The 27,937-nt window shown below is 33.4% G+C and overlaps 7 protein-coding genes across 26 annotated transcripts; 2 read left to right on the plus strand and 5 right to left on the minus strand.

Annotated features, from left to right (window-relative positions):
- Positions 1-2,600: 2,600 nt before the first annotated feature.
- Positions 2,601-5,179, minus strand: LOC123908105 (mitotic checkpoint protein BUB3.2). Its single transcript, XM_045958635.1, has 6 exons — positions 5,038-5,179; positions 4,660-4,735; positions 4,468-4,548; positions 3,332-3,410; positions 3,146-3,246; positions 2,601-3,063 (listed from the first exon to the last, which is right to left on the minus strand). Exons 1-6 carry the CDS (start codon positions 5,114-5,116, stop codon positions 2,976-2,978), a joined length of 504 nt encoding a protein of 167 aa, XP_045814591.1. The 5' UTR covers positions 5,117-5,179; the 3' UTR covers positions 2,601-2,975.
- On the minus strand, positions 5,168-9,069 carry LOC123908104 (magnesium transporter MRS2-3). Of its 2 annotated transcripts, XM_045958634.1 has the most exons (3): positions 7,911-9,024; positions 7,241-7,558; positions 5,168-5,304 (listed from the first exon to the last, which is right to left on the minus strand). In XM_045958634.1, exons 1-2 carry the CDS (start codon positions 8,919-8,921, stop codon positions 7,271-7,273), a joined length of 1,299 nt encoding a protein of 432 aa, XP_045814590.1. In that variant the 5' UTR covers positions 8,922-9,024; the 3' UTR covers positions 5,168-5,304; positions 7,241-7,270. The 2 variants fall into 2 exon arrangements, with proteins under 2 accessions (XP_045814590.1, XP_045814589.1); XM_045958633.1 differs by lacking the exon at positions 5,168-5,304 and having other exon boundaries at positions 7,042-7,558; positions 7,911-9,069.
- Positions 9,070-10,294: 1,225 nt separating this feature from the next.
- LOC123909517 lies at positions 10,295-11,733 on the minus strand. Its single transcript, XM_045960359.1, has one exon. The coding sequence runs from the start codon at positions 11,031-11,033 to the stop codon at positions 10,440-10,442; it is 594 nt and encodes a 197-aa protein (XP_045816315.1). The 5' UTR covers positions 11,034-11,733; the 3' UTR covers positions 10,295-10,439.
- A 2,451-nt stretch (positions 11,734-14,184) lies between these two features.
- On the minus strand, positions 14,185-14,772 carry LOC123909081. Its single transcript, XM_045959855.1, has one exon. It carries the CDS (start codon positions 14,594-14,596, stop codon positions 14,384-14,386), a length of 213 nt encoding a protein of 70 aa, XP_045815811.1. The 5' UTR covers positions 14,597-14,772; the 3' UTR covers positions 14,185-14,383.
- A 2,461-nt stretch (positions 14,773-17,233) lies between these two features.
- Positions 17,234-18,167, minus strand: LOC123907856 (thymocyte nuclear protein 1). The gene has a single exon (XM_045958274.1). It carries the CDS (start codon positions 17,759-17,761, stop codon positions 17,321-17,323), a length of 441 nt encoding a protein of 146 aa, XP_045814230.1. The 5' UTR covers positions 17,762-18,167; the 3' UTR covers positions 17,234-17,320.
- On the plus strand, positions 17,498-21,256 carry LOC123907854 (SOSS complex subunit B1-like). 5 transcript variants are annotated; one of them, XM_045958256.1, is made up of 3 exons: positions 18,265-18,473; positions 19,559-19,612; positions 19,763-21,256. In XM_045958256.1, the coding sequence occupies exon 3, from the start codon at positions 19,767-19,769 to the stop codon at positions 20,178-20,180; it is 414 nt and encodes a 137-aa protein (XP_045814212.1). In that variant the 5' UTR covers positions 18,265-18,473; positions 19,559-19,612; positions 19,763-19,766; the 3' UTR covers positions 20,181-21,256. The 5 variants fall into 5 exon arrangements, with proteins under 5 accessions (XP_045814211.1, XP_045814209.1, XP_045814212.1 ...); XM_045958255.1 differs by lacking the exons at positions 18,265-18,473; positions 19,559-19,612 and adding an exon at positions 17,498-17,635 and having other exon boundaries at positions 19,763-21,253; XM_045958253.1 differs by lacking the exon at positions 19,763-21,256 and having other exon boundaries at positions 18,255-18,473; positions 18,834-19,598.
- Positions 19,996-27,904, plus strand: LOC123907855 (inositol-tetrakisphosphate 1-kinase 3-like). 15 transcript variants are annotated; one of them, XM_045958268.1, is made up of 12 exons: positions 19,998-20,016; positions 23,257-23,338; positions 23,539-23,571; positions 24,219-25,067; positions 25,156-25,231; positions 25,350-25,470; positions 25,738-25,830; positions 26,129-26,248; positions 26,344-26,520; positions 27,097-27,152; positions 27,246-27,330; positions 27,498-27,904. In XM_045958268.1, the coding sequence occupies exons 6-12, from the start codon at positions 25,428-25,430 to the stop codon at positions 27,587-27,589; spliced, it is 666 nt and encodes a 221-aa protein (XP_045814224.1). In that variant the 5' UTR covers positions 19,998-20,016; positions 23,257-23,338; positions 23,539-23,571; positions 24,219-25,067; positions 25,156-25,231; positions 25,350-25,427; the 3' UTR covers positions 27,590-27,904. The 15 variants fall into 15 exon arrangements, 14 of the variants coding, with proteins under 14 accessions (XP_045814222.1, XP_045814219.1, XP_045814224.1 ...); XM_045958270.1 differs by having other exon boundaries at positions 24,457-25,067; XM_045958266.1 differs by lacking the exons at positions 24,219-25,067; positions 25,156-25,231 and adding an exon at positions 23,778-23,841 and having other exon boundaries at positions 19,996-20,016; positions 23,539-23,689.
- The last annotated feature ends 33 nt before the right edge of the window (positions 27,905-27,937 follow it).

Consider the following 27,937-nt stretch of genomic DNA (forward strand, 5'->3'; position numbering starts at 1 on the left):
ATCTCGAGGTTAACAAAGACAACATGTTCCTCAGTTTTTTTGTTTAGTTTAGATCTCAGCTAAGTACAGAATAATCTTCTTAAGTTAAGTATGTCCTAAGCAAGAATGTGGTGGCAGGGATTTAATCCAATCTCCACAAAATTAGTAATTAAAATTCAAAACTTACACATGCATGCACATCTCAAAAGGCTTTAGGACTAATTAAGAAGCTCCAAAAATTAACAAATTAATCCAAAAGTATCTGATATAGTAATCCAATTGGACCCTTTTTCCATTTTTTACATGATTATTTTATTGAAGTACAGAGAATTCAGCAAATTAAAATGGAAGGGTCCAAACAAGGTTCCATCTATTCTGAAAGTTTTAGTGTTTTCTAAAAGAATAAAAAGTGATAAAGGCTATATATGAAGTATGGACAATGTAAAAAGATGAGGAGGAAATGTCAATATATATTCATGTTTGAATATTTCATATGCATCTATTCAAATCTTTAGTAGCCTCAGGAGATCCTGCCTGAGATCTTCCTGACCCAGAGGAACATGCCCCATTTTGTTCAGTAAGCCAACTTTATCTCATTTTGAAGGATCCCTATTTTAAAATTATTTTATACTATGTAATGTTCTTTTTTATATATAGGTTTGGTCCCTTCAAGTCTGCCTGCTTGGAAGTTGTTATAGAACTTGAAGTCATGGCACAATTATGTACCTTCCTTTGAAATATTTTATTCTATTCCATTACTTAATTATTCCCAGTCAGTTGTTCCTGTTCAGATTAAAAAATAAATATATACAGCCGGAAAAGGTTGAAAAAGCTGAAAGAAAATATGGCCATTGAGAATTTAGGATGTGAAAATAAGAATCTCCTCCACCCACATGTGGTTTTGTCATATATCTAATTGAAGTTAGGCAATGGCAAATAAAGAAAGCTAAGCTAAAGACAAATCAAACTTCTACTAATAAACTTCTAGATAGATAGATAGAGAGAGAGAGAGAGGACTTAATTTAAACGTGAAGATAGATAGTCATTGTTCCAGCTGCACTGCATAATTCCATCCATCAAATTGGATAAGAATCCAACAAAAGGGTATTATTGGAAAAACATTTCATGCCTTTCCAACTACCGCCAAACCAACCATCTATCCTTGTTACACAGAGGAGATAGGAGTTTGCCTCCAAACACGTGTTTCATGGTATTTAGTTTTTGCTGTCCCATTTATCAAGACAACAACACTCTGCATCATCTCGGAAACAACAAAATGTGACTGCCAGCGAGAGCCACATGAATGATGTCTACAAATAGCAGCATCTTATGTTGTGGGTTTTTAGCACCAGCAAACATTAGTCCAAGTAATTCCACCAAAGCGATTAAAGGGTTTGCTAACTTATGTCCTAACTACGGCAAGACATTTAAGCCAAAGAAACTTTACTTCCTTCCAAGTACGGGCACTTATTTGGAATCTAGTAACAAACAACACTCTCTGCATCATCTCGGAAACAACAAAATATGTGACTGCCAGCGAGAGCCTTGTGATGTCTACAAATCGCAGCATCTTATGTTTAGGGTTTTTAGCACCAGCAAACATTAATCCAAGTAATTCGACCAGAACGATTTAAGGACATAACAAAAAGTCTTGCTAACGTGTGTCCTAACGTATCTCCTAATAGTATATATTAAGATTCAATAATGAAAAGCAAGACATTTAAGTCGAAGCAACTTTAGTTCCTTCAAAGTACGGGCTCTTATTTGGAATCTAGTAACAAACATTACAAGATGGCATTACATCTCCGTGTGGATGGATAAAGGAAATTCGATTTTTAAAGCATAGTCCCTTCCTCAAGTTACATGAATTAACATAACAGACACCTAATAGTCCCTTCCTCAAGTTACATGAATTAACATAACAGACCCTAGCAAACTGGTCCAAAGTCATTAAAAGACCATGCAACTAAGAGTAACATCACGGGACTATGGGAGATCTGGTGGTCAGAGACGTAATGTACCGAAAATTCTTGGACTACAACGAAAAATCAGTTTCCTCCACAGTTTTAGTTTGAGTAGTGGATGTGAACAAAGAAATTTGACTCTAGATTCCCACATGTGAGCTAAGGATGCACATGTAAGTTCCTACCTAAAAGTAATGGCCACACTACCAAATTATTCAGTAGTTCAGCTAGGATCTTTGATGATGACGTTAAGGAGTGACTTTCAGGCCTTAATCTGCCTAAATATTCTTTGCCCCTAAAACAAGTTATTTTGATCCAATGAGACTGGTTTACGTTAACAAACTACGATGATATCATGATATCCAAAGAGAAAGTGTATCAGAAAGAAAAAGAAAGGATGAATCACAAAGAATGAACTGATAGAGGCGAAGTCAATAAAGACTCTAGGTTCAATTTACTATTGAAGAATGCGATGCAAATATGTTGTCAATTCAAAGTCGATTAGAACTAAAAAGGGTGCAATTACATAAAAGTAATTCAATGTCACCAGAATATCATGTGGCAAGTAGAAGACTGAAAATAACCAATTTATAAATTCAGAAATGCGATTTCATTAGTCACTTTCAGCTTTGAAGACAGTCAAGGACTGACCTGATAACTAGCCTCGTAGTCTCCCTGCACAGCTCTAGCAGCAGGGCCTTTCTTTTGCAATACATAATAAGGGATCTCACAGCTAAATTCTTATTAAAGCAGCAAATAATAGTTGTCATCCTGGTCTTTACAACATAACAACAGCAAATATTTACAATGAAGGCAAACTCAGACGCATAAAATAGAAATGCCAAAATGTTAACCAGCACGTATCTAGAAATTCGCTACTGCTTCACAACATCAGTTTAACTTGGAATGTTCACACTAAAGATGTGAAGATGTGAACATAGTACAAGGTGGAAATCCAGTCCAAAAACAGTACACAGTAGAAATATGATAAAAGAATTTCCTATTTTTCAAAATTAATATCAGGAACTAGAATCACGCTGTAGGATTAGGAAGGGCTTTGGGTTTTGGCTTGACCTCAATTTCATTCACGCTACGAACGTAGATAGCATCTTGTTCATGGCTGCAAAAGAAATTAAAAACAAGGTTGAAGTCGGAGAGACAGAGTGTGTGTGTGGGAAAATGGGAGAGGAGGAAATACTTACGGTTTCAGTCCCTCTTCAAAAGTGTAACTTGACGCAACAGCTAGGAGACGTCCATCTCTGCTAAATGAGAGTGCAGCAACGCTAGTTGGGTATTTTGAATACTGCAAGGAGAAATGGAAATTCAGTAACTGATGCAGTACCAATAGAATCTGACCTCTCAAATCACTCAAGGCAATTGAGAAAAACCTGATACAGCCTCTTTTTGTTGTTTCCGTCCCATACATTAACAAAACCATCACAACCTCCTGTGGCAAATGTACCATATCTGCATGAAGATTATTCATGAGTGTTTTGACACTTGAATAAAGTATTAACATAATTGTATGTGCCAGTTAGTTTGTTATCATTGCTAGTAATAAATTAATGACAGTTGGGTTAACAGTTGTTGGTTGCTATCGTTAATTAGCTGAGGGATTCAGATTTCCCAAAACCGGATTTTCCTACATTTTCTGCATTTAGGCAAAAATTTAGGGTATTGTCTTTACAATATACATAGCACTTACAAGTCTTACACATACCACATTTTCTCTTAACAAACTTTTGTCTAAATGTAGGAAAATTTAGGGAACTCAAATGTAGAGAATCGGAATCGATAGCTGAGCTGTGCTCTATAAAAAGAACACCAATGTATCACATTTGCACCTTTTATCAATAAGATTCCTCATGGTGTTCAAGGTGTTTAGCACCTTTGCTTCCGTTTTCTCTTCCCCCCAATTGGTTCTTGTTCGTCCAACTGTTGTTGTATGAATATGAAACTCTTGCATATTCTAATTCAAACCATCCGATTTTGGATTCTATTTAAGTGTAATATCACTGTGTCACCTTTGGTGCACTGAATGATACAAATCCTACAAGTGGTGTTTTCTAGATGCTTCTCATTTCAAAAACACCACTTGCCAATGATATCTCCAAGTCATTTTGAAGTCGACTTATGGGTTACTGGGTTTCACAATTAATCAAGTATTCATGATCCTATCAACATTCAGTTATGATACAACCAAACTTTCCCAGCAATATACTTGCAAGCTTTTAATTTTCTAATCAAATAGTTATGATTATCAGTGGTAAATGGTAATTATCAGTGTCACACACAAAAACAAAAGGTACAAGCTAAGTGATTCTTGTTTCCTAACTCAAGCCATTGTGGTAATTATCAGTGTCCATTCTTTTGACCCAGAGAGCATAAATATTTGATACCAAGAGATTTATGTAACCCACGAAAACCACTATTATAATTTGTTTTAAATTCTAACCTTCTTTAGCATGCTTGTTAATTGAGGAGATAAGAAATTTTGACAGACAAAGATCTTGAAAATACTTACATGGGGTGGAATGCCATGGCATTTACAGGGTAGACAATATCCCTTCCAGCTTCGGATTTTCTGTGACACTTGAAAGCATATCTGTATATAGTTTAGAAGCAAATGACATATTATATAGACTACATAAAATGAAGTAAACACCAACAACTTTGAAGTGGTATAAATGATAAACATAAAGCTAAAAGTCAATACTTCTTTGCCTGGCTAGCTTCAGATAGGTCAAAGAATTCCATTGCAACCCTCCCTTCAACGGAACTAAGTGCATATCCTGCAAAAAGTATGTGGAATATGAACATCGAGGCTAAGAAACGCAACACACAAATAAGTGTCATCACTGGAATCTATTATGCCACATAAAGATATATGAATTAGTAATAATCATGAATTTAAACATTACTCTCCTCTTCCAATCAATACTAGTGCTCATACATAAACAATAATTAAAGCAGAGTATAAGCAAACACAAACCAGCATTTGAAAAAGATTGCTTATGAGACTTATGAAACAAAACAAAGTTCAAGCCTTAAGTTTTGCAAATTATTCCACAATTACACATACACTACAGTTTACCTGTTCCATTTGGGTAGCAGCGTACACATCTGGTTTGATATTTCAATGAAGATTCCCTCCGTTGTTCAGGACAAGACATGTTCCTCAAGTCATAAACATTAACATGTCTTCCAGCTGTTGCTACAACAAGCCGATGTCCAACAAGAGATAGAGAGTAAATACGCTCAGGCTGTGGATACGTCCCAACAAGAGTGCGCTCTTGTCCACTTGCACCCCTAGGGTCCCAACACTTTATGGTTTTGTCCCAACTACCAGTGATCAATTGCCCTATAATTATGCATAAATTAAAAAGTAGCCGATTATTAATATTCAAACTTCCACCAAATAATCTAAAAACATTGTCATTGACACAGATAAGTTAAGAATGATGTATCCTTTGATTGGAAATAATAATATTGAACAACAGTAGTTGATGTTAATAGTGAATGATAATTAACATATACAACCAGATATGTTACCATTGTTGGTTTTGAGGTTTATTCTCATCGCACATTTTCAAGAGAAGACACATGTTGTCAATTCAAAGTCGATTAGAACTAAAAAGGGTGCAATTACATAAAAATAATTCAATGTCACCAGAATATCATGTGGCAAGTAGAAGACTGAAAATAACCAATTTATAAATTCAGAAATGTGATTTCATTAGTCACTTTCAGCTTTGAAGACAGTCAAGGACTGACCTGATAACTAGTCTCGTAGTCTCCCTGCACAGCTCTAGCAGCAGGGCCTTTCTTTTGCAATACATAATAAGGGATCTCACAGCTAAATTCTTATTAAAGCAGCATTCTCTACCATAGAATTCGGTCTTCGAGGTCCACCGGCCCCGGCGGCTTCTGTGAAGAAGGCAGCACAAAGGAGGCTCGAGACCTTCCTGAGAATACAGCAGAAATGAACATCTTCTCATTTGAGCAGCCCCTGGTAGTTAAATAGGAATGATATTACCAAAGATGGTATTCTGTTAGTGCTAGGGAATTAGGCAATCTTGTATACTGTAACATATAGACTTAGTGACATCAATAATGTCTGCATGATTGGCGTCATCAGGTAGTTACGTACTAGTGTTTTGCCTGGCTTCTTTAATACAAACATCAATTGTTGTGAATGGCTATTGGAGATGAAGATGAGACATCGCATATTGTCAATCTATGTAAGGAGTTAGTTATATAGGGAAAAAATAAGAGATCCATTTTTCCTTAAAATATGCCGTTTTTACTCCTGAGCTAATTTAAAAGTCATTGCTTCGACCAAATTTCTATGTGTATTGTGCAAAGAGATCATTGCAGGAAAGATAGATACATTCAAACACTAGTAATATATATTTATTAACATTATAAGCAAATAGAAAAGACAACATTTGTCTAATTCATATCATATCATTGCTAATTATATTGCTGTGCCGCTAAGGAATATTTTACATTGACTAATTCTAACAGCTTGCAAAGGATAGCAGATGGAGCGATGATTTTATCATTCCGATGCATGGTATAAACTAAGAGAACCCTCAGTACTCAGTAATAGTATACATACTGCACAAGGAGTGTGATATCCTGTTCTGACTGTAGTACAAGGTAGCTTACACTTAGTTGAATATGCAAGAAAGGCAGTAACAATCTCAAGTTTAGAAAAGAGTTCAACAATACTCGTAGATACCTTATGGTCCTCAAACTCCCTGGAAAACTATGAGATGCATTAGGAATATAAGACAGATGTTATGACAGTTGTTTTCACATGAATTGCAACTTGCAAGCATCAATTTTTATAGTATTTGATTATCTTCATATACATACTCTTCTAAATTCTAATTGCCCTGTAGGAGCTCAGCATCAATCGTTCAAGGAGATTTTGATACCCACGGACATAAAGCCATAAACTGACACATGGCAGGCTCCCAAAATTTACGAAGCAGAGCAGCAATTAAAAAAAGCAGTAGCTAGTAGATATAATGAAGGTCTCCAATGCCCAAATATTATTTAAGAAAAATTTCTGTGCACAGAAAGAAATTGGTATAGAGAATACAAAAAACAAGCATAAAAACAAATATGATGAAAAATCTGTGAATCACAGAGTGAAATCGTAGTGTCAATAACAGAACTGGCAGCAAGTGCTGATGTACAAGAAAAAGTAGTGGAAGGATCATTCATGTATAATAAGCAAACAGATGCTTTAGAAGACTTATAATAAAATTGTATAGAACGTAAATTACATTATTGTATGGAGCACAATGGCGTGCACCTTATTCTAGCAAGCCTTTGTGCTTGCACCAGGCAATGGCAACCACATACAAGAATATGGTCCCGGCAGTGCCTCCACCAACAGTCCAGAGAAACTCCCTCATCCCATACAATTTATCATCAAACAGCTCAATATGAATATTCATGCCAAAAATACCAGCCACAACAACAAAGGCACTCACTACCAGAGTTGCCGTGGTCAACATGACTCCCATTTGGAGAAGATGGTTCTGTTTGTCATCCAGCATTATGTTGATGTAATCCTCAGTGTCATCAACATACTCCCTCAGCTTAAACACAAAAACCAAGGAATAAGAAAGTGTCAGCAACAAAGAAGTCAAACATGTTTAGTAAATTATATTCTAAAATTAAACTATTATTATAGATGATAACCATATAAGATAGCACTTATATAAACTAGGCATCTCTAAGTATCTTGGATCCCATGACATAAACTCATGTTTTGCAAGCAAAATTAGATGAATTAAGATGAATCCAAGGCCTCGAAATTCAATCTAGAAAGTGCTCTCCTTTCACTAATTAATTAATGGAGAGAGGAAACAATTTCTTTGATCCTCAATTATTTTGTTTAATTAATAAAATTTTATTAATTAAAGAAGAATGGAATGAAATATAGAATACCGTGGAGAGCTTGTTGAGAGTGCCATCAATCTGAACGAAGTATGCTTCCAAGAGCATCTCAAGCTCCTCAACGTCAAGCTTGATGGTGGCGGCACTGTAGACAGTGCTTGCGTGTGTTCCATGGATATCCCTTAGATTACGATGATCATCATCATCATTGTCTTCTTCCTCCTCATAACTTGCCACACCTCCTCCTACACCTGCTTCCAATGATATTTCAGCTCTATGATGAATATCCATGTCATTATTATCATCATCATCATGACGAGTATCATCAACAACAGTGTCTTCCTCAGAAGAAGTTTGTTGTGATTGCTGTTGAAGTAACTTTTCAGTGAGATACATCTCAGCCATATCTTCATCATCATCAAGCAAATGTTCCAATTCATCTCTGACTTTTTGAACACGACCAGTTATCGCAACCAATCGGCTCTTAATTTGACGAACACGTTCCAAATTAAGAGTACTGATCTTGGATGTCAATTTATCAAGAGCAGGATGTGCTTCTTGCTCTAACGTCTTAGCTTCATTCTCCAAGACGCTACAAGCAGCTTCAAGACAGGCTTCAAGAGCGACAAATTCGAATGGAAGAATCTTAATTCCTCCTTCATCGGGATGATGATTAGTAGTAGCTTGGTGATGACGGAGGATCCTAGCTTGAAGTTCTTGAACGAAAGGAGTAACAGAAGGGTCTCTTGAATTGAGAAGAAGAACTTGGTTAGCTGTAATAATAGCTTTGATGTGTTCCAAATTGATGACAATAGCTCTTTCTCTTCCGAGAACGGTGGAAGGGTAAGAGAGAAGAGGATCAAGGATACGAAGGTCACGAGCGGGGAGTCCAGTACGTCTCATGATGGCATGTTTACCGACCTCAACAACCTCTGCATCTCCGCTACCCTCCACGACTAACCATGGACGAACACTTGTTCCTTTCTTCCGAATAATACCCGGAGCTGGTACGGCGGTTGATCCCCATCGCTGCTCTTCGATTCCGATTCCGTTTCCGCGCATCTTTTTTGCTTCTATACGCTACTCTTTCTTCCTCACTCAAATTCTTCTCTTCTCATATCCCATCCCATCCCATCCATTCATCTCGCCCTAATTTATTACTTACTAACCCTTTTACTCTTTTCAAAAAACTATTCTTACAAATCTCCACGTAATCGTTAATTATTGGACCACCACCTTACTTGATTTATTTTTTTATTTTTTTATTTTTTTATTTTTTATGAAACCTTAGTTTATATTTTTTAAGAGAGATGATATTTGTTACTCCTCACTCACACCGACTCAGTTAACTACGTTACGTATGTCAATCCATAATTTTGATGATTAATATTTTTAATTGTATAATAGTAAAAGTTATAAAAATATGATATTTTGAAAATATTCATCGAGATGAATCAAATATCTTATATGCTAATATTTGTTTTCATTTATTACTAAAAAAATATGGTCAAAATAAAATATGTGAGTAGTGCATATAGTCAAAATTGTTCACTCATTTTGGGACGAAGGGAGTACTGTACAAAGGATTTAAGATTAAGAGAAGGAATGCAACACATGACAATATCTTAAAACAGTTAAGCCACTAGGTTTGGTCTAGTGGTGAGTGATTTAGGTAGTATGTTATAGGTCTTGGGTTCGATTCTCAGCTCATTATAAACAAAAAAAAATATCTTAAAACATTTCAATTGTTGTGCACCATCGGTATAAAAACACAATACATGATTTGTTGATATATTGTTGGACGCACGTGTAAAATAATTTTATACTGACAATATATATATATAAATTAAAATTTATCTTAAAAAGAGTTCAATTGTGCACCGTCAATATAAAGTTTTCATTTTTTAGTGGGATTATGGGATAGTGAACGTAAATAAGGGTGGAGATTTATTTTTGTAATGTTTCTTTTTAAATTTCTTAAGAAAAAACTTTTCCAATTTAATTTTCTTATTTCTTGCATTTTATGCATTCAATTGGTTTGCATTAGTATTGTTCTTCATTTTGCTTCCATTGTAAATCACGATCACAAATCCTAGCTCAACTGATATAAATGTCGAAATTACTAGCGTCGGAAGTCGGGACCGCAATTCAAACCCCAATCACTCCAATCTATCAACCAAAAAAAAAAACTTAGAAGAAACATTTCATCAAATTGTTGGGTGAGTAGTATATACTACTATAGGTAAAACTCCCATTTTTCTAACCTTGCAGAAATTTTTTTTAGTGAAGTTCAGTAATCAATATCAATACTTAGTATAAAACCCTTTCGAAATTTCAAATACTAGTAGCAAGTAGCAACTATATAATTTCAAGTTCAAGCGAATAGATCAATCATTATGATTTAATGATGCCATTATAATATACACAATTCATAATTAAGAGCAAAAACAATGATCTAATCAAAAGTAGAAGAAAATTATTTGCGATTGAAAATGAAAATTAACACTCGCAAAACTACATGGTGAAATTATGTATAGAATTGAAAAAGTTGAACCATATAATGTAGAAAATTGCAGCAGCTTAGACTGGTGCCACTTTTTCATGAGGCTTTTTGACAACAATATTGATCCTGCTACTTCTTGGATACATATACAGTAAATTAGCCTTGGAAATGGAATGATCACTTTCATCTTCCTCAAAATAACAAGGTTTATCCTCATCAATTCTCCCCATTTTTCTCACCTCAGTCTGGTAACTCATTTTATTCCTCTTATATTTATACCCTGCATTCCGTTGCCTTTGCCTCCTTTGCATAACAACACTTTCACTCCCTACAATATTATTTCTGATCGTCACTACTTTTTGTTCTCCATTTGTAACGAGTCTCATTTCGTTGATGGGCGCAGTTATGAAAATCTCCCTGAGTGACTGTCTTTCACTACCATTATTTATCTTTGAAGTATTAACATTATTGACTACGCTGTGATTACTGTGATCTACTGGAGGGAGGTGTGAAACTGAAATAGGAGAGCCAGCAGTAAACTTCCCAGAACAAGCCATCATCCCCTTAACGTATAATTCCTTTGCCCTCTTTAGAATCCTAACAGGAGTTAAAATGTAATGCTTAATCTTGCTTTGCTTAATAGTATTTGATTTCTTTTTCATACTTCCCATGATCGATCGATCAATCGATCTGAATAGGTGTAGCCTGCAGATCGAGCTCTAATTAATGATCACTAATATAGTGTTTGTTTTTTTGTTTGTTTGTTTGATGAAAACAAGGTACCAATTAATGGTTGAGATCAATATATATATATAAGAGTGCGTGGACCTTTTTGTGTTGCTAATTTGGTTTGGACTTGTCCCTTCGAGCTAAGGTATACGTATAGCACTTCAATTCAACTTTAGAGTTAGGACGGCAGGGTATAGTGTCCTGAAGGACGGTCAAAAGATCATTGGACCTTGTCAATAAACAAAACATCTCTATTTGTTCAAAATTCATTCATATGCTGTACTAAGATCAGATGTGTAAAAATCTAACAAGACAAAGGTTCGTTGCATCCAAAAAAAATCTTACTATTACTATTATCATCATATATATAATAATAAAAAGGCACTACCTAACTCTAAATCTCTAATCAAACAACTAATAAAACATTTAACATCTTTTCGGCCAGCAATCCAGCATCAAAAACTGCAGTTTGCACAATTATTTTTATATATGACTATGAGCCAGCTTGGCAAAATGAAAGAAACTTGTGTGTTTACTTTGCACGTGTATGTTAACAAAATCCAGTGGTTTGAAGTGGATGATATTCAAGAGTTAAGTGATAAATAGGACAAAATAGAGCGGAATGAAATAGAATAAGGTGAAATGAAAGGTATATATAATACAAAATTTAAAATGTTATATGAAATTAAAACTTGACATCTTTTATACTGGTCCTTGTGTGGTAAATAAAAACCTTAAAAAATTACATAGGATCTTACTTGTCAATGCCTTCTCTTGTTGCAATTTAGTTATTATAAACAATAAATATAATATAAAAATAAAACTAGAAAAACACTTGACGAGAACAAAAGGTGAAGATGAATGAAAGCATCTAATGTAATGCAGGTGTCATTCTGTTGAACATGAAAGATTGAAAGTGCATAATTATTTTTTTTCAATTACAAAAAGAGACAAGGGATAAAAAAATTATTCAAATAGTATAACATGGAAACATTTTTTTATATATGAACCTTATTGAGTTATTTCTAATTTTGTGGATAAAATTGGTTGATAAAGATATTGCAATATGCATGAATTAGAGTTTAAATTCAGAATTATCTATTTATTTGATTTTAAGAGGTAAAATTTTACTCAACAGATTATTTAACAAAAAAAAAAACCGTGTTGCAAAAAACTATTTTCCTTTTCACTAGAATTTTTATTTTTTTCATTCTTTGTTCTTATTTGATATTTCTTTCATTAGAAACTATCATAAGGAAAAGCATAATATGTGAGTTTGTATGTTTTGTTGTAAAAATAAATAAAATAAAAAAATATCATGAGAGGGGTTACATTGGACTTTGAACAGCTGTATAAGTGAATTTGACATCATATTTTAACTCAAATTTTTAAGACATTAGGTTTATATGTTCAACATCCACTTTTCTATTTGATGTGGAACTCACTTCACACTAGAAATACCAACTGATTCCATTCTATACACCCTAAAGTTGGGTGAAGTAAAATGATGGAAGAGGACAAACTGGAATTAAATGCATTCCATCGTGCACCGATGTATTCCACTCATTTTTCTAAAATTCAAAATGAAATCTCATTTTATATGATCTCAAGTTCAAGCCTTTGCAGATGAGAAAAAAATATTGAGATGGAAGATTTCACCAATCGTGTTAGCTAAATTCTTTGATGATGATTAGTTACAAATAAATTGATAGATAAATTTTGATGTGTCCAGTGTGAGTTAGAAGTTTCGCATTGAATAAAAAATATATGTGTATAATATACAAATGAGAGGACTGATATGATATTGTCATATGAATTTGAACAAAAAAATAGTGTATAAACTCGCTCATAAGATTGCTCTTTGACCCCGGTGTTTTATGGGTTTAAGTCTAGTATTTCTTTTTCTATGTGGTGCCAAGATCCATTGGTTTGTATCCAAAACATATGATTTCTTGTTTTGCTTTGTAAGGAATTGAGTACCCCTTGTACTCAGTGTATCTTTGCTTAAAAAAAAAAAAACAACGACTAGTTTCTCCTCTTAAAATAAAATTTAACTTCCCTCAAAATTTTATTTGTTTTTGTTCACCTAATTCTACTATGTAAAGTCGTATAAAAAATAAAAAAGTTGTTAGTATTCTTTTATCATCATTTGGTTAAAAAACGTTTATTCATTCTTTTATCGGCATTTGGTTAAAACAAAGTTATTACTTATTAGTATTTTCTAAAAAGAATTATACCATTTTGATCTAGATTTTTATTTAACCCCAAACATAAATTTTGATAAACTTTTGTTTTAAGGCAAATGCTAAATAGTGCCCCCGGGGCACTCTTTAAGCCCTTAAATAGTAAGTTTTTTATAGAATTTTTATGGAAATGCGTAAAGTCAACACATTGGAAATTGGAGTGTTTAATTTTTTGAATAAAAAGTTTCTTTTAATGGAATGCTTAAAGAGTGCCCCGGGGGCACTCGTTAGCAAGACCCTTGTTTTAATATGGCCCTGCAAGTTTTAAAATATAATGGCCCCGGCACTGCACCTACACCACCACCCCTTCCGCCAACCACCAGACTCAAACAACCCCTTAATTCAACCATTTCTTGTGTTGTGTGTCCCTTTGAGTTATGAATGGTGATGGGAATGTGCTAAAATGTGAATTTTGGTTTTCTAAACTGTCATTCTTTTTTCTTTTTCAAAGTTCTGTTTGAATTTTGGACATTAGAATTGGGAATCGAACATAAATCGCAGTAGAACACATTAGAACAAAGATCATTCAAGTTTGAAACAAATTTCGATATGTTCCTGATATTAATAAATAAAATAAAAGTGTTGTTCAATTATTGGAGTAAGTCTATAAAGTGATATTTGAACATAAAAATTATGTGATTAAAGATTAAAATAATTATAAAAAAAAAAGAGAAGAAAAGAAAGTGATCACATCTCATAAAAAGACAAAAAAGGGATGTGACTGGTTTTGACGGTGAATAAATGGTCTCCAGCTAGCGCCTGCGTGCAGCTATCATATTAATGGTTGCGATTTTTGATCTAATAATAATCTATAATAATAACAATAATACAATCTAATGACGAAATCAGAAATGATAAAATTGAAAGACAGACAGAAATAAGATTATAATAATTAAATGAATCTATGATATGGATCGATCTTAATGACCCAATGCATCTGCAAAACATATTGTTGATGATGATGATGAAATTGAGATTGGGAAAATTAACATGAATATATATATCTAGTAAGAGAAGAAGAAAGAAAGAAAATACTAGTGATTATTTATTTATTTATTATGTGATGATGAGATTGGGATATTATTATCAGCAGCTTTCAAAGTTTTTTCAATAAGCTTACGAGCTTTTCTGCTTCGAATTTCGACCTTAACGCTTGCACTCTTGTCCATCTTCACGTATGGTTTCTTTCTCTTTTTCATCTTCAGGGTTGACCGAACCTTTGACTTTATTGACTCCACCAGATTCCCCAACTGATTCGCCATATCTGCCTGCAACGATCGATCGAGTAAGTAATCAAGAGAAACAGAGGCAAGGCAATTGCCACTACTCTGCACTGCAGCAGCCTCTATAATATATATAATATGGAATATGTAGTTCTCAAAGTCTCAACCAATTAATCACCCATCACTGCCACACACCGTTTTGGAATAGGATTACGTTTTTTACCATTCAAATTTCAAACTCGCCCTATTTTATTTTATTTTATTTTATTTTTCAACATTGTCACAATATTTTTGTTCACGCAATATATTAGTATTAATTACTACCACAAAAATAATATTTTTTCCCATTTTTTTTATAAGAAACAACTCACCTTTTAGATTCATTGAAATACATCAGTTATTCAAAGAATCTAATAAAAATTAGAAGAGAAAAGGAAATTAATAAATATTCAAAACATATTTAATCAATTACTTGAAGACAATTTTCAAATGAGTAATGTAACATTTAACAATAATATATATATTTATTGAGTCAAAACTCAAAAATATTATATATATATATATATATATATATATGATTTTTCAATAAGAAAATAATAAATGTAATAATATCTTCGTCCCAAAACAATAGTCCTTTACGCATACCAATGCATAATTTGAATAATTAATGTATTTAGTTTTTTTTCATGAAAAATTATAAAAATTTAATATTGTGAAAATATTCATTGAGACAAATCAAACAATATATTATTTGTTAATAGTATTTGTCTTTATACATTAGTAAAAAAATACCGTCAAAATAAATGTCAACTGTCAACAAGGGACAATTGTTTTAGGACGGAGCGAGTAGTAGTTATGTTGACACAGTTGTTTTCAACTATGATGTATAACAATTAACAAATATAATAAAAGTAGTATGTGAAGACATTTTCTCTTGATATTTCTCTATTTATTATTGTGATATTTATACGAAGTTTCTACTGCTAATAGCGATTATTAATTTTTGTCGAGAAACTTATGAGGCACATAAAGTATATTCTCTCTCATAATCGAATTTTCTTAATACACGTGAGTCAAGAATCGAATCTCTAACCATATATTTAAAAGGACAAAAACCTTACTACTTTGATCAATAAAATTCTATCATGATTGTATTTTACTTGATCTATAAATTATGTTTGGTTCCAATAAACAAAGTTAGCATATTAAAATTCAAGTTGAGCATTATTTTGAGTCAATTTTTTATGCAAATTCTTTTTGTCCAGAGATAACTAATTACTTGACAATTTTGAGACATGTTTTATGCAAGGAGGTCGGTCGGTCGGTCGGTTTGGAACTGAATGTTTTATTTTATGATTATTATAAACAAAAAATTATTTTTTAAATTCATTAAAAAGATAATGTATTTGATCCATATTATTGATGAGATACATTACTTTTAAAAAAAATTTTAAAAATAATTTTTTTACTTATAATATGATCAGTTAAATGTTTAATTTGAAAAAACCTCTGTATAACTAAAACAAAAGTCAAATCTAACATTTTCTTTCTTGTAACCAAAAACCAAAAAAAGAAGTCAAAATATAACACCAAATTAAATACTTGTTAATTTTTCTTCTCGTTTTTGGCATTTTGGCTCTAAGTCAATGTAGTTAGGTATTGAATTTTGAATGTGGAATTAATTTGCATTCATTGAATGGTTGGACCGGCGTCGATGTGATTAAGAGGTGGATGGAGTTATAGTTTTTTTTTTTTTTTTTTTTTTTTTTTTTTTTTTTTGTAGAAAAATGTTAATACGTGTCTTAAAAATGCATTTGATTTATTTATTTATTTTTTGACAAAATGCATTTGATGTATTCCCTCCGTCTCATTTTATAAGATCTCATTTGACTAAATGTGTATTATTCATATTATTGTTTTGACCGTATTTTTTTAAAAGTATATAAATGTAAATAGAAAAATGCTAAACAGTGCTCCCGGGGCACTAGTTAAGCATGTTAAAATAGAAATTCGGTCTCGAAATGCGTGCATTCAATGCATCAAAAATATAAAAAATTGTCTTTTCAATATAAATTTTATTTTTTATTTCCTTTTTAGGTATGCTTAACAAGTGCCCCGGGGGCACTGTTTAACATGACCCATGTAAATATTATCATATAAGATCTTGTTTGATTTGTTTCGATGAGTATTTTCAAAATATCAAATTTCTAAAATTTTTACTAATACACAATTAAAAATATTCATAATTAAAATTATATATTGGTGTACGTGCCGTGACAATTAATTCTTATATTTTGGGACAGATAAAGTATTAAAAAATTGTAGATTGGATTAAACAATGTTTTTATATCATAAGATAAGATGGGACAAAATAAGTAGATTCGTTCAATTGAATAATTATTTATATAATATTAGTTTAATTATAAAAATTAATAATTTATGGAATTGAAATAGAAATTTGATAGAGAGAAAATAGGAGGACTAAAGTAACTGAACCTATCGGACACTCTACTTATCCAATTTTAAAGATAGAATTTCAAGTCATTAGACTGCTTGACTAAAAATAAAATAACCGAACCTATTAGCATTAGTTGAATTTATAATTGATTAAAATTAATCTATTAATCTAAACCAAAATGAACAATGCAACAAGACGAAAAATAATAAAAAACCACATAAAGACAAAAAAATCAATAGAACACTGCATCAAGACCATAAATCAAATAATAAGATTAGGGTTTGTTTGGTTAAAGATTGATGAATTCAATCGCTAGGGTTTGCCCCATCACCATGATAGCCGCCTCCTAAATGACAAATAGTATCCCAAATAAGATGAGGAACAGGAACAACCGAAAGCCTTGGCTGTTTCAAAAGTACAAAATCCTTCAAATGTTTCATCTCCTTCAAGTCAACAACCCTCCTCATTTCGCCAACAGCTTTCACGTCAACCGCACCGTCGCCTTTGTCTCCTTCATCACTGTACCATTCCCGGACAACGGAAACAACGCCGACGATTCGACGGGCCTTGGAACCTGAATGGTAGAAGAAGCATAGATCGTTGAGTGACATTGATTTCAGGTATTTCTGAGCCTGTTTGTTTTTAACTCCATCCCATTTACTTATCCCTCCGTTTGCTTCTTGATCCTCCCACGACCACTCCGATGGTTCTGTTTTCAGCAGAAACCTCTTCACTTCCTTTCCCATGTTTTCTCTTCTTTCACTTTTCAATTCTTAGTAGATAGATAGATACTAACTTGTTGTATTTTATTTTTACTTTACCCCAATTTATTTATTTATTTATAGTATTAAATTATAATAAGGTGGTCCCACAAACAAAATCATTAAGTTTCACTCTCTTCCCGCCAATTGCCTTTGTTTTTCCCGCTCCAACATCTATAAATAAGGCTGTAAGTAAGTAACCCTTTTTTTGGGTTTTCTTTTGTCAAGCTACTCAATTCTCACCAATTTACAAAAATACTCTTGTCTGCTAATTATCTAGCGAAACACCCTAACAACTTTGTTCCGCTCAAGTAGGGGATGACGTTTTTCAAAAATTTCTCATTTTTATAATATCAACTATTAAGTGGCAGAAAGGTATAAATGAAAACACCCAGTGGCGAGTATACCGCCGGGCATGCCTGGCACGTGCCTGGGCTGCCCTTTTTCTTTTTTCTTTTCTTTTTTTTTTTTTTTTTAAATGAAAACAAAAACAGAAAAAGGAAGAGCAGTACTTGCTTTCTCTTTCTCGATCCCTCTCTCTCAAAATCGCTGCTCTCAGTTCCTCTCTCACCCGCCGGCCGCCGCTCTCAATCCCTCTCTCCCTGCTCTCAATCTCTCTCCCTCACCTCGCCGTAAAGCCGTTCAATCTTCCGCCGCAGCCGCACCGCACTCACTCTTTCTCTTCGTCTCGTTTGAGGTAAGCAAACTAACATACTGCAATTAATTTTTAACAACCTAACCTTCTCAATCTAGAATCTTTGTTTGATGATTTGGTGTTGTTTTGAATTTTAAATTTATTAAGCTGTTTTGATTGTTAAGTGATTATATAAATAAGCTGTTTTGGTTATATAAATAAGTAGTTTTGGTTGGTTCTTCAATAGTGTTTTTGTTCTAAAATAGTGAGAATGAAGGGTTTTTGTTCTAAATTCATCTTGATCTGCCATAGTGTCTTTGTACTGTGCTTTATGTTTGTGGTCATACTGGGAATTTAAGTTATGGCAGAACAATTCATGAGTTTGTGAAGGATAATGGTTTTGCTATTGACTCGCATTTACAGAGTGCTCTCATTAACATGTATGCAAATTGTGGTGCAATGGAGTTTGCTAGGGAAATATATGAAGGACTTCCGTTGAAAAATATGATTGTTTTGTCTGCTATTTACCTTCAACTTAGATGTTGTTTTATTTTAGTAAACTTTGTTAATGTTTTATTAATGTGTGTTTTGTTAATAGTTATGCCTAAACATGTTTCATTGTCTACCGATAAAATGTCTCGAATCCCATCGGTAGTGCCACAAAAGAGAAGAAAGAGTAGTATAGAAAATGCCTTCAATGTTGAGGATATGAATCATCTTATAGAAAATATAGCAATGGTATTTTATGCTGGTGTCTTATCTTTCCATCTTGCTAGAAATCCTTACTATGTTAGTTCTTATTCTTTTGCTGCTAATCACAACCTTAGTGGCTTCCTCCCTTTAAGTTATAATGCTCTAAGAACCACTCTTTTGAAGCAAGAAAGAGCTCATATTGATAGGTTGCTTCAACCTATAAAATCTTTGTGGACATTGAAGGGAGTTACGTTGGTTTCTAATGGCTGGACAGATGTGCAAAGGAGGCCTTTGATAAATTTTATTGGCATTTGTGAAGGAGGACATATATTCTTAAAAGTCGTTGATGGCTCTGATGAATATAAAGACAAGTTTTACATGACCAACATATTTAATTCTAGATGGGCAGACATTGAGTACGCCCCTGATAAAATTTCCTCAAAAAATTTGCCCAGGCTCTCTAACATTCCTGGAGTCGCCACTGAAAACACCTAAGGCGCGCACAAGAAGTAAGTATTTTGTGCCATGTCCCACAATTTATAGGCCTTATTATAAGAAGCCTATTACACAAATTATAGGCCTTGAAGTACTAATTTCAATAATACTATGTTGGAGCAATTTTTTATGTTCTGTGTAATGAAGTGTGGTTTCTTGTATAGGAAAATGATTGTTCTCAAAGACATTGTGCCTGCAGCTCAAAACAACATAGACACTAGATTTATAATTTTGGAGAAAGGGAAGACAACACTTGAAAGGGGAAATAAGATGTGTTTGGCGCTTGTAGCTGATGAAACAGCATCTGTTCATTTTCAGTTTTGGGGAGACGAATGCGATTATTTTGATTCGGGTGACATAATTTCTCTAACCAGCGGGATCTTTTCCTACCAGCGTGGCAACCTTATTCTTAGGGCAGGTAAGAGAGGTAAATTACAGAAGATAGGAGAGTTTACTATGTCCTATGTTGAGACACCAAACATGAGTGAGATTCATTGGATTCCAGACACATCAAATTCTAACAAGTATATTCAGGAGCATGTAATATCTCCCCATTCATGCCTCTTCCCTCCAATTTTGTAGAATTTGATATGCATTTTTACTTGCCGTTAAAGTTTAGTAAAAGTCGTCAACTTGTTTGTTGATTAATCCATATTAGTTGTATAAGTTGTTATGTTATTAAGTGAGAGAGTTGAATTCATGATTTTCTTATCACTCTGAGTCTCTTCTGTTGGACCATCTCCCTGTTGATTATGAAAAGAAAACAGGAAATCAAATATGGGAATGCTACTACTTTTGTTACCAATAAGGTCCTACTAGTTTAGGGGGTTACCTGAGGTAACCTTGGTAGTTTTTTACTAGTTGATAAGCTGCAAAGGGCAATTTGCATTTTCAAACTCCTGCAGAGTGGTTGAAGTCTTTTCTTTTTTGTCCATGATTATGAATCACAATTTCAATTGTCCATTGATTCTTGGTTGGTACATAAAGCATCTATGAAACCTAAAGTCAACAAACTTGGACATATGTATTGCATTGTAGCATGTGAGTCTTTTATGTTGCTGTTTTGCTATAAAGAATCTTCAGAGTAGAATGTTTGAGCATAGTAGTCTAGTCCTCATTATTACATAATCAATTGTGTAATTTTTGTTACAGTATTGTGTTAACTGTTTTAATAATCATAAATTTATGATTATGTTCATATGGTATGCAAAAATTAGTACTCATGGATTTGGTTACCAATTCCTTTTCTCGATGGTGCAGTGCAGTGTATTAGTGAGTGAGTGAGGTCATATGAATTTACAACCATAGCCAAAGAGACCAATCCCAATCAGAAACACGTGGTCACAATTACAATAGAATATTCCTGATATTGACAAACAAACAAACAAATAGTCTCACCTGAAATCCCATTAATTATTTAAATAAGAAATATTTATTGATGACACAAATAGGCAACCACATAGTATACTATATAGTGTGGATGTCGTTTCTTTCATGATTTTTTTGGTAATAATTGTCTTTTCTTTGGTAGTACGAATTACTACTATTATACATGAGCAAAATGTTTCATGAATTTGTATAAGAACGTGTATTAATTGTTTTAATAATAGACGACTTCAATTATGAATCATCAGAATATGAACTAGTTGATCGAGTGTGTCGTTTTAACAATTTCTGAACAAGTTAAGGGATATTACAAATCGAGTCTCACCACAAAGTAACCCCAAATTGGTTGCAAAGATCAATTGAGAATTTTTGTATTTAGAAAAAGAAACAACCGTAATGAATTGACTCAAAAGTGCCCCATGGCACATTTTAAACATTCTATTTAAAGAAAAATATTTCAATTATCAATATGTTAATTTTACACATTTTTATAAAAAATTTACAAAAATTTATTATTTAAATTTGTTTAAAGAGTGCCCAAGCTCTAGTAAATTTAGATGTTTTCGACTTTCCACATCACATATTTTATTTTCCTAAGTTCCTAAGCTGAAATGAATGACAATATGTGGCGGATGGTATTTTTTTTATAAACAATGTTAGTGGTTAGTATTACAATGTTATGTTAATTTTTTTCTCTTTTGTCAGGACTTGAACTATGAACCCCTGCTCTTTAACCCTTAGCTCAACTAGTTTAACCAGCTGAGCACCAAATGACGGATGGTATAATTTAAGTGTTTGATTCTCCGCATCACAAATTTACTTACCTAACTCCAAGCATATTCTCAAATATTCCTCACTCTTGGCCAATGATAAAATCCCATGAATGATCTATAAATAATTAAATACTTGCCAACTTTAGCTATAGAAAAATCTTTAGTAAAAAAAAAAAAAACTATAAAAATATCCAAATTAATATTTTTGATTCAAATAATGATTTACACACTTTTCTTTCTTATAATACTAACAAATTCCTTAATTAATTTACAGTAATAATTAAAAAAGGGGTAAAATAGGGAAAGTGTAAAAGCATGTTAGTTTAGTTTGTTAATAAGAGTAGAGACACAACACAACACAACCACATGTGTCCTCTCCTCACCTCACCTCACCACAACAACGCTGTCTGTCTCCATGAATTTGTTCCTTACTCTCTACAACGCGACCATGAAATCAAATTCATAATCCATTCCACGCTGCTACGCAATACGCATACACTTTTTTTTTTTGATTGAATCACACTCACTCAACATTACATTAAATTAAATAAACAACTATATACAAAATAGAATCGATTTCTACCTAGCTTTGGGATTTCGTTGTGTAAACCTCAAACTACAAAAAATAGAATCGATTTTTGAATTAGGGTTTGTCGGAGGAGGAGTTGAGAGACCATGAAGTTGAACGGAGAAGAAGAAGAGAAAGTTGTTGTTGGATACGCCTTAACGTCCAAGAAAAAGAAAAGCTTTCTAAAGCCAAACTTTATTGCTCTTGCAAGGTCAGTCACTGAAGTGAGTCAAGTATTCATTTTTTTACTGTTATCATTCATTCTGCATTTTACACATTCATTCATTCATTTTCATCCCTTCTTATTTTTCATCTCTGCCTGCATTTTGCACATTAGCCCTTTTGTCTATCACTATTCAGTAGTACATTTTTTACCTTAAATTTTATCTGTTTTTACCATATATCTGATATCTTTGTCAGTGGTTATTTTTTGTTTTGATATAAGCAGCCAGCACCATATATATATATATATATATATATATCTTTATCACTCTAATTTATACTCCCAGAATATTCCACCATATGCGCTTTAGTACTTCCCTTTTATTGGATTTTCCACCTTCACAATTCATGCTCAAATCTTAGTTGCTTTATACAGTACTCTGTTTAAATTCATTCATTAATTAATTAATGCTCAATTATTATTAACCAACCCATCTAAGCTTATCCGGAATGCATGCCAATTTACATTCTTGTCCATACATGCCAACAACATTGTTTGTTTCTAACTATTTACTTATGGACTTATTTTATTACATTTTCAATCTGGTTTCTGTAAAACATGTTTACAATTGTTTTTTTAATTTAGTGCTCATCAAATATAGGGATTAAATAAATAAATAAATAAATATTACAGTATACTTTTGTTCTATACATGAACTATTTTACCACCTTCAATACTTATTCATAAGAGTTGTCATGTGTACTGCAGGAATAAGGGGATATTCTTTGTTGCCATTGATCTAAACAAGCCCTTGTTAGAACAAGGCCCGTTTGATGTTGTCTTGCATAAGGTTTGTCACATTTCTTTCAGTGTTTCTTCGCTGTCATTGACGTATAAAAGTCATCGCGTGCGGTGTGTGTTCTACACTTCAGTGTTTCGTCGCTGTCATAACTTATGCCGCATTTGTGTCTGACGGGACTTACTATCTTAAGCATGTTGTTTCTGTGCTATCTCTGCCACTTAATCTGACATTCTACTTGTTATTCCCAGTTGCCAGGAAAAGAGTGGCGTGAGATTATTGAGGTTTGTGATCTCCGAATACCTCCACCTGCTTTCTGATTGTACTAGAAATATTTTCTTGTGAACTTTTGATGCACCCATTTATGGCAAGGCATGAAATCAGTGGCATCTGTCAATGCTGGTAATTAAGTTTGAAATGGTGGTGGATGGCTGGATAATCTAATTTCCTGGATTCTTAAAAGCTTATTATCTTATGACATCATTTGCAGAGTTTATGCTCTCCTCCTCATCATGATCAGATATTTGAAATTAGTCTTTCAAGTATTCCAGCAAGTGAGGATTTATTCTTGCGATTAACCTAAATAATATGAATAGGCATTGTTGGACTTTGTTTTCAATAGAAAAAAACTAGTATCCCCTTAAGACTTATTAGAGAAGAGTAATGCTACCGATTCCATAGGTTGATATTCCCTTGATTTAGGCCTATCTAACTTGGAAAATTAATCTATAATCAGACACATTAGCACAGGATAAAGGAAAGAAAACCAGGAAAGTATCACAAGATACATTCTTAATCTCATTGGGAGGGAGACATAGTAATTTTATTTTAACTTTTGATCTGCTTTCTCTTTGATGATTAATCATGCTTCTATTACTTGCCATTTTTTTGTCTTTGTATTAATAATATTTTCTTTACAACATCTGAATAGGGAAACATAACTTCCTCTAAAGGGATGAAATATGAAGCAGTGTTGTTAAATAGCGGCGCTATAACTCTGCGGAATTGGAACAAATTGCAATTGTTCTATGATATCCAATTTAGTACAAAATGGTGTCAAATAGAGTATGGTGGTGCTATAGCGCCGCTGTGCAGAGGAATTTGATCAAATCACTAGTTTCTGCAATTTACGATTGACAACACTGATATGAAGTCTACTGTTTGATTAGGTTTTTCATTATGGTCTCTCTACTGTCCTATACCGTTCATTTACCGGATGGCCTAGAATATTGGCAATGGCAAACTTGGTCAATTTTGTCAGTATTGAGAACAAAGAGCTTTTTTCTTTGATACATTATTTTCCATATTTACTAATATTTTGGAAAAGATATAATTCGTTTGGAATTATTCTTCAGTCAGTATTCATGCTTCCTTTGTATCTAAAGAGTAAAGAATGATGCTTAAAAAACGGACAACACAGTGCCATAAACTGTCCAGTATCTACCATGGCGGGGTACGGAGAAGGGTCGGACCCACTGTGGATCTATTGTAAGCAGTCTTCTCTTGTATCTGCTACTTCTTCGTCCCACGACAGCAACTTCAACTGTTGTGCTAGGGCTATTACGCTAAAGAGTGAACCGTCCACACCAAATTTCTTAAAGTACATGAATGCCTATAGTTGGAGTTTATAATATTCCAATATTGCTAATCATCAAATCAATTGTCTCTGGTAATCTTATAATATCCAACATTTATATTATATGTAATAGTATAATACTATCAGCCTGGAAGGAACAAAAGAGGAGAGCTTTTGAGTTCTAACAAATGGTTTAGTATTGAAGTATGTGATAAGTTTCTGGTTAACTTGTTAGTTGTTAACATATTTGACTTTTATAAAAGTTAGTAATTATTTTTATTTCACGTGCCAGAAAAATCTTTCTCTGTAATCTCTTGAGAAGATGAATTTACAGCCTTAGTCATATTTGTCAGAGTTAAAATTTTCTGGTATGTGTTTATTTCTAAAAGAAAATGTAACGAGCCGTAATCTTATCTGAGTAGTCTGTGAATTTTGTATTTGGATGGGACTGATTTTACCAATAAACTTGTCTATTTATTTTTGAAGGATTTCAGGCATAAACATCCCGAAGTTACCATCCTTGACCCTCCAGATGCAATTCAACATTTGCTCAATCGACAATCCATGCTACAAAATGTGGCAGAGCTAAACCTATCCGACTGCCACGGTAACTTATTTACCACATTTAATTCAATTTACTAAGATAGATTAAAACAGTTTAACACTTGATCTGGGAGTTTTGGAGTTGTTTACATTGAATCTTTAAGAGAAATTTAGAATCACAAGTTTTGTCCAATATTGGCTATTTAAAACGCTCATGGTTGTGGTATATTTGTGGTATATTTTTTAAGTTGAAGCTTTTTCAGTTGCTGCTACACTAGGTTTTTCCATTACTTAGTGTCATTTGTGTTATTTATGAACTTTTGATTTTTAGGCAAGGTTGGGGTTCCACAGCAATTAGTTATCACTAAAAACCCATCTACTATCATCAATGAAGTCACTAAGGCTGGAATGAAGTTACCATTAGGTATTTTTCTATTTATTCAATTTTCTGTGGTTGTTACTTTTACTTGAGGAATAAATATGATCAGTACTTGTCTTTTTAGCCATTTATGATCAGCATGAATTTAGTTAACCTCTTTATTTCACCTGATTTATATCTGTCAGATAATCCGTTTTGATGATGCTATGTTTTTTCTTAGCTGAATCGTCGATTTTCATGGTTGTTCTGATTATCCCAATTAAGTTTTCAGATATAGTATCATTTCTCTTGTGGTGTATACACATCTTTAAAAATATTCGGAAATTCTTATTTTCATTGTCAGTTGCTAAACCGTTGGTTGTGGACGGGAGTGCCAAGTCACACGAACTGTGTATTGCTTATGATGAAGTGTCACTTTCAAAGCTTGAACCTCCACTTGTTCTTCAAGAGTTTGTCAATCATGGTTTGTTAATTGATTCGTAGACCTTCATCTTTTTCTGTTCTACTCACTTTTGTTTCTAAATTTCTATGTTTGCGGGAGGTGGGGTTACATTGCAGGTGGTCTCCTCTTTAAGATTTATATTGTTGGGGAAACTATAAAGGTTGTGAGGCGTTTCTCTCTACCTAATGTTAGTAAACATGAGCTGTTGGATGTTGATGGTTTATTCCGATTGCCAAGAGTTTCATGCGCAGCAGCTTCTGCAGATGATGCTGATTTGGATCCAAATATTGCAGGTGAAACTCTCTCACACTCTTTCTCTAAAAAAAAAGGAAAATAAAGACTATATTTTAAATTAATAATTAATTAAACAATCATCTTTTAAAACAACTATTTGCAATTAATTTATGGTAACTTCAAAGGTTTGCTCCATTATGAACTAGTATTTTATCATCTTTTTCTAATATCCTAATTTATATGGATGCTCCTTTAAAGCCCTCGAAAAGTGACACCATATGTTTGATATTAATTGCTTTTTACAACGAGAATCCCATTGCAGCAACCACCATTCCTTCCTCTGTATTCCAAGAGGGTTTTATGTACCTAGGAGACTGAATGGGCTAGCACATGCATATAAATAGTGTCGTCAATTGCAGGTAGCGGAAAATAACAGTTTTCTAAATTTCCGCTATTTGACGATATTTTGTACTAAATAGTGTATTGTTGAACAATAACAGTTTGTTCAAATCCCGCTACGCTATAGTGCCACTACTATAACCACTATTTAACAATACTCCATATAACTGCTTCAGAGCAAATAGTTGTAACTAACTAGTTGTCTCTTTCATCTTACTGTGACACTGTTGTTGCAGAACATCCACCAAGACCTTTATTGGAGAGGCTTGCAAGGGACCTCCGTTGTAGACTGGTATGCTCTGTTATTATTTTACTTTCTATTATAATCACTCCTCAAATCAAGACAGACATGGGTATACTAAAACGAAACTTCATGCACCTCTAGGGACTCCGCTTGTTCAACATTGATATGATACGGGAACACGGGACAAAGGATGTGTTTTACGTCATTGATATCAATTACTTTCCGGGCAAGTACAACTTATTTCTGTTTATGTCATTGGTTATTTTGTGTAGCAAGACAACAGTTCCTTTTTGCATTTCCGGGCATTGCACACATTGAAGTTGCCGCTAAGTTAGTAGTGCTAACCTGCTTTGCCAAATTTGGCTGAACATTTTGCTCTTTGACCCTCTGCAGGGTATGGAAAAATGCCAGAGTATGAGCACATATTTATAGATTTCCTACTTAGCCTTGTGCAGAATAAGTGTAAAAAGAGGGATGGTACTTAAACCAAGGGAAGTGAATAGATTGATCCATTCAACTTGTTTGTAATGTCACTGAAGCCTCATTAAAATTTGTTAAATGGGTTATCAAGGGTACCTGTTCTCTCCCTCTCTCAGTCACTCACTGATAAAAAGCCTTTGTTGCAACATTAGTGATGAACTTTTATTGCTGCAAGATAATTATGTGGTTGTTAATTTTCTCGTTGGTTACATCTAACTTTCATTCCACTGTCGAGTTCGGCAATAAACTCTAAAGCAAGTGGAAACAAGATTGTGCTGCAATTTCACTAGATTATAATTTTAATTTTTCGTTTGTCCTAATTTTGAGGCTAGAATTTTATACACTTATTCTAA

The sequence above is a fragment of the Trifolium pratense genome, linkage group LG2 (genome assembly GCF_020283565.1).
Source record: "Trifolium pratense cultivar HEN17-A07 linkage group LG2, ARS_RC_1.1, whole genome shotgun sequence".
In the NCBI taxonomy this organism is placed as follows: domain Eukaryota; kingdom Viridiplantae; phylum Streptophyta; class Magnoliopsida; order Fabales; family Fabaceae; genus Trifolium; species Trifolium pratense.

Bases quoted from the DNA above. Each gene is read 5' to 3' on its own strand.
- LOC123909517 (XM_045960359.1), bottom strand. From the start codon at position 11,033: ATGGGAAGTATGAAAAAGAAATCAAATACTATTAAGCAAAGCAAGATT.
- LOC123908105 (XM_045958635.1), bottom strand. From the start codon at position 5,116: ATGTCTTGTCCTGAACAACGGAGGGAATCTTCATTGAAATATCAAACC. The intron at 4,549-4,659 runs GTATTGACTTTT...AACTATATACAG, and splicing joins GAAGCTAGCCAGGCAAAGAA to ATATGCTTTCAAGTGTCACA. The intron at 3,411-4,467 runs GTAAGTATTTTC...ATCTTCATGCAG, and splicing joins GCCATGGCATTCCACCCCAT to ATATGGTACATTTGCCACAG.
- LOC123907855 (XM_045958258.1), top strand. From the start codon at position 22,433: ATGAAGTTGAACGGAGAAGAAGAAGAGAAAGTTGTTGTTGGATACGCC. The intron at 26,249-26,343 runs GTTTGTTAATTG...GTTACATTGCAG, and splicing joins TCAAGAGTTTGTCAATCATG to GTGGTCTCCTCTTTAAGATT. The intron at 27,331-27,497 runs GCAAGTACAACT...GACCCTCTGCAG, and splicing joins TGATATCAATTACTTTCCGG to GGTATGGAAAAATGCCAGAG.
- LOC123909081 (XM_045959855.1), bottom strand. From the start codon at position 14,596: ATGGCGAATCAGTTGGGGAATCTGGTGGAGTCAATAAAGTCAAAGGTT.
- LOC123908104 (XM_045958634.1), bottom strand. From the start codon at position 8,921: ATGCGCGGAAACGGAATCGGAATCGAAGAGCAGCGATGGGGATCAACC. The intron at 7,559-7,910 runs GTATTCTATATT...TTTGTGTTTAAG, and splicing joins CTCTCAACAAGCTCTCCACG to CTGAGGGAGTATGTTGATGA.
- LOC123907856 (XM_045958274.1), bottom strand. From the start codon at position 17,761: ATGGGAAAGGAAGTGAAGAGGTTTCTGCTGAAAACAGAACCATCGGAG.
- LOC123907854 (XM_045958253.1), top strand. From the start codon at position 18,255: ATGAAAACAAAAACAGAAAAAGGAAGAGCAGTACTTGCTTTCTCTTTC. The intron at 18,474-18,833 runs GTAAGCAAACTA...TCGCATTTACAG, and splicing joins TTCTCTTCGTCTCGTTTGAG to AGTGCTCTCATTAACATGTA.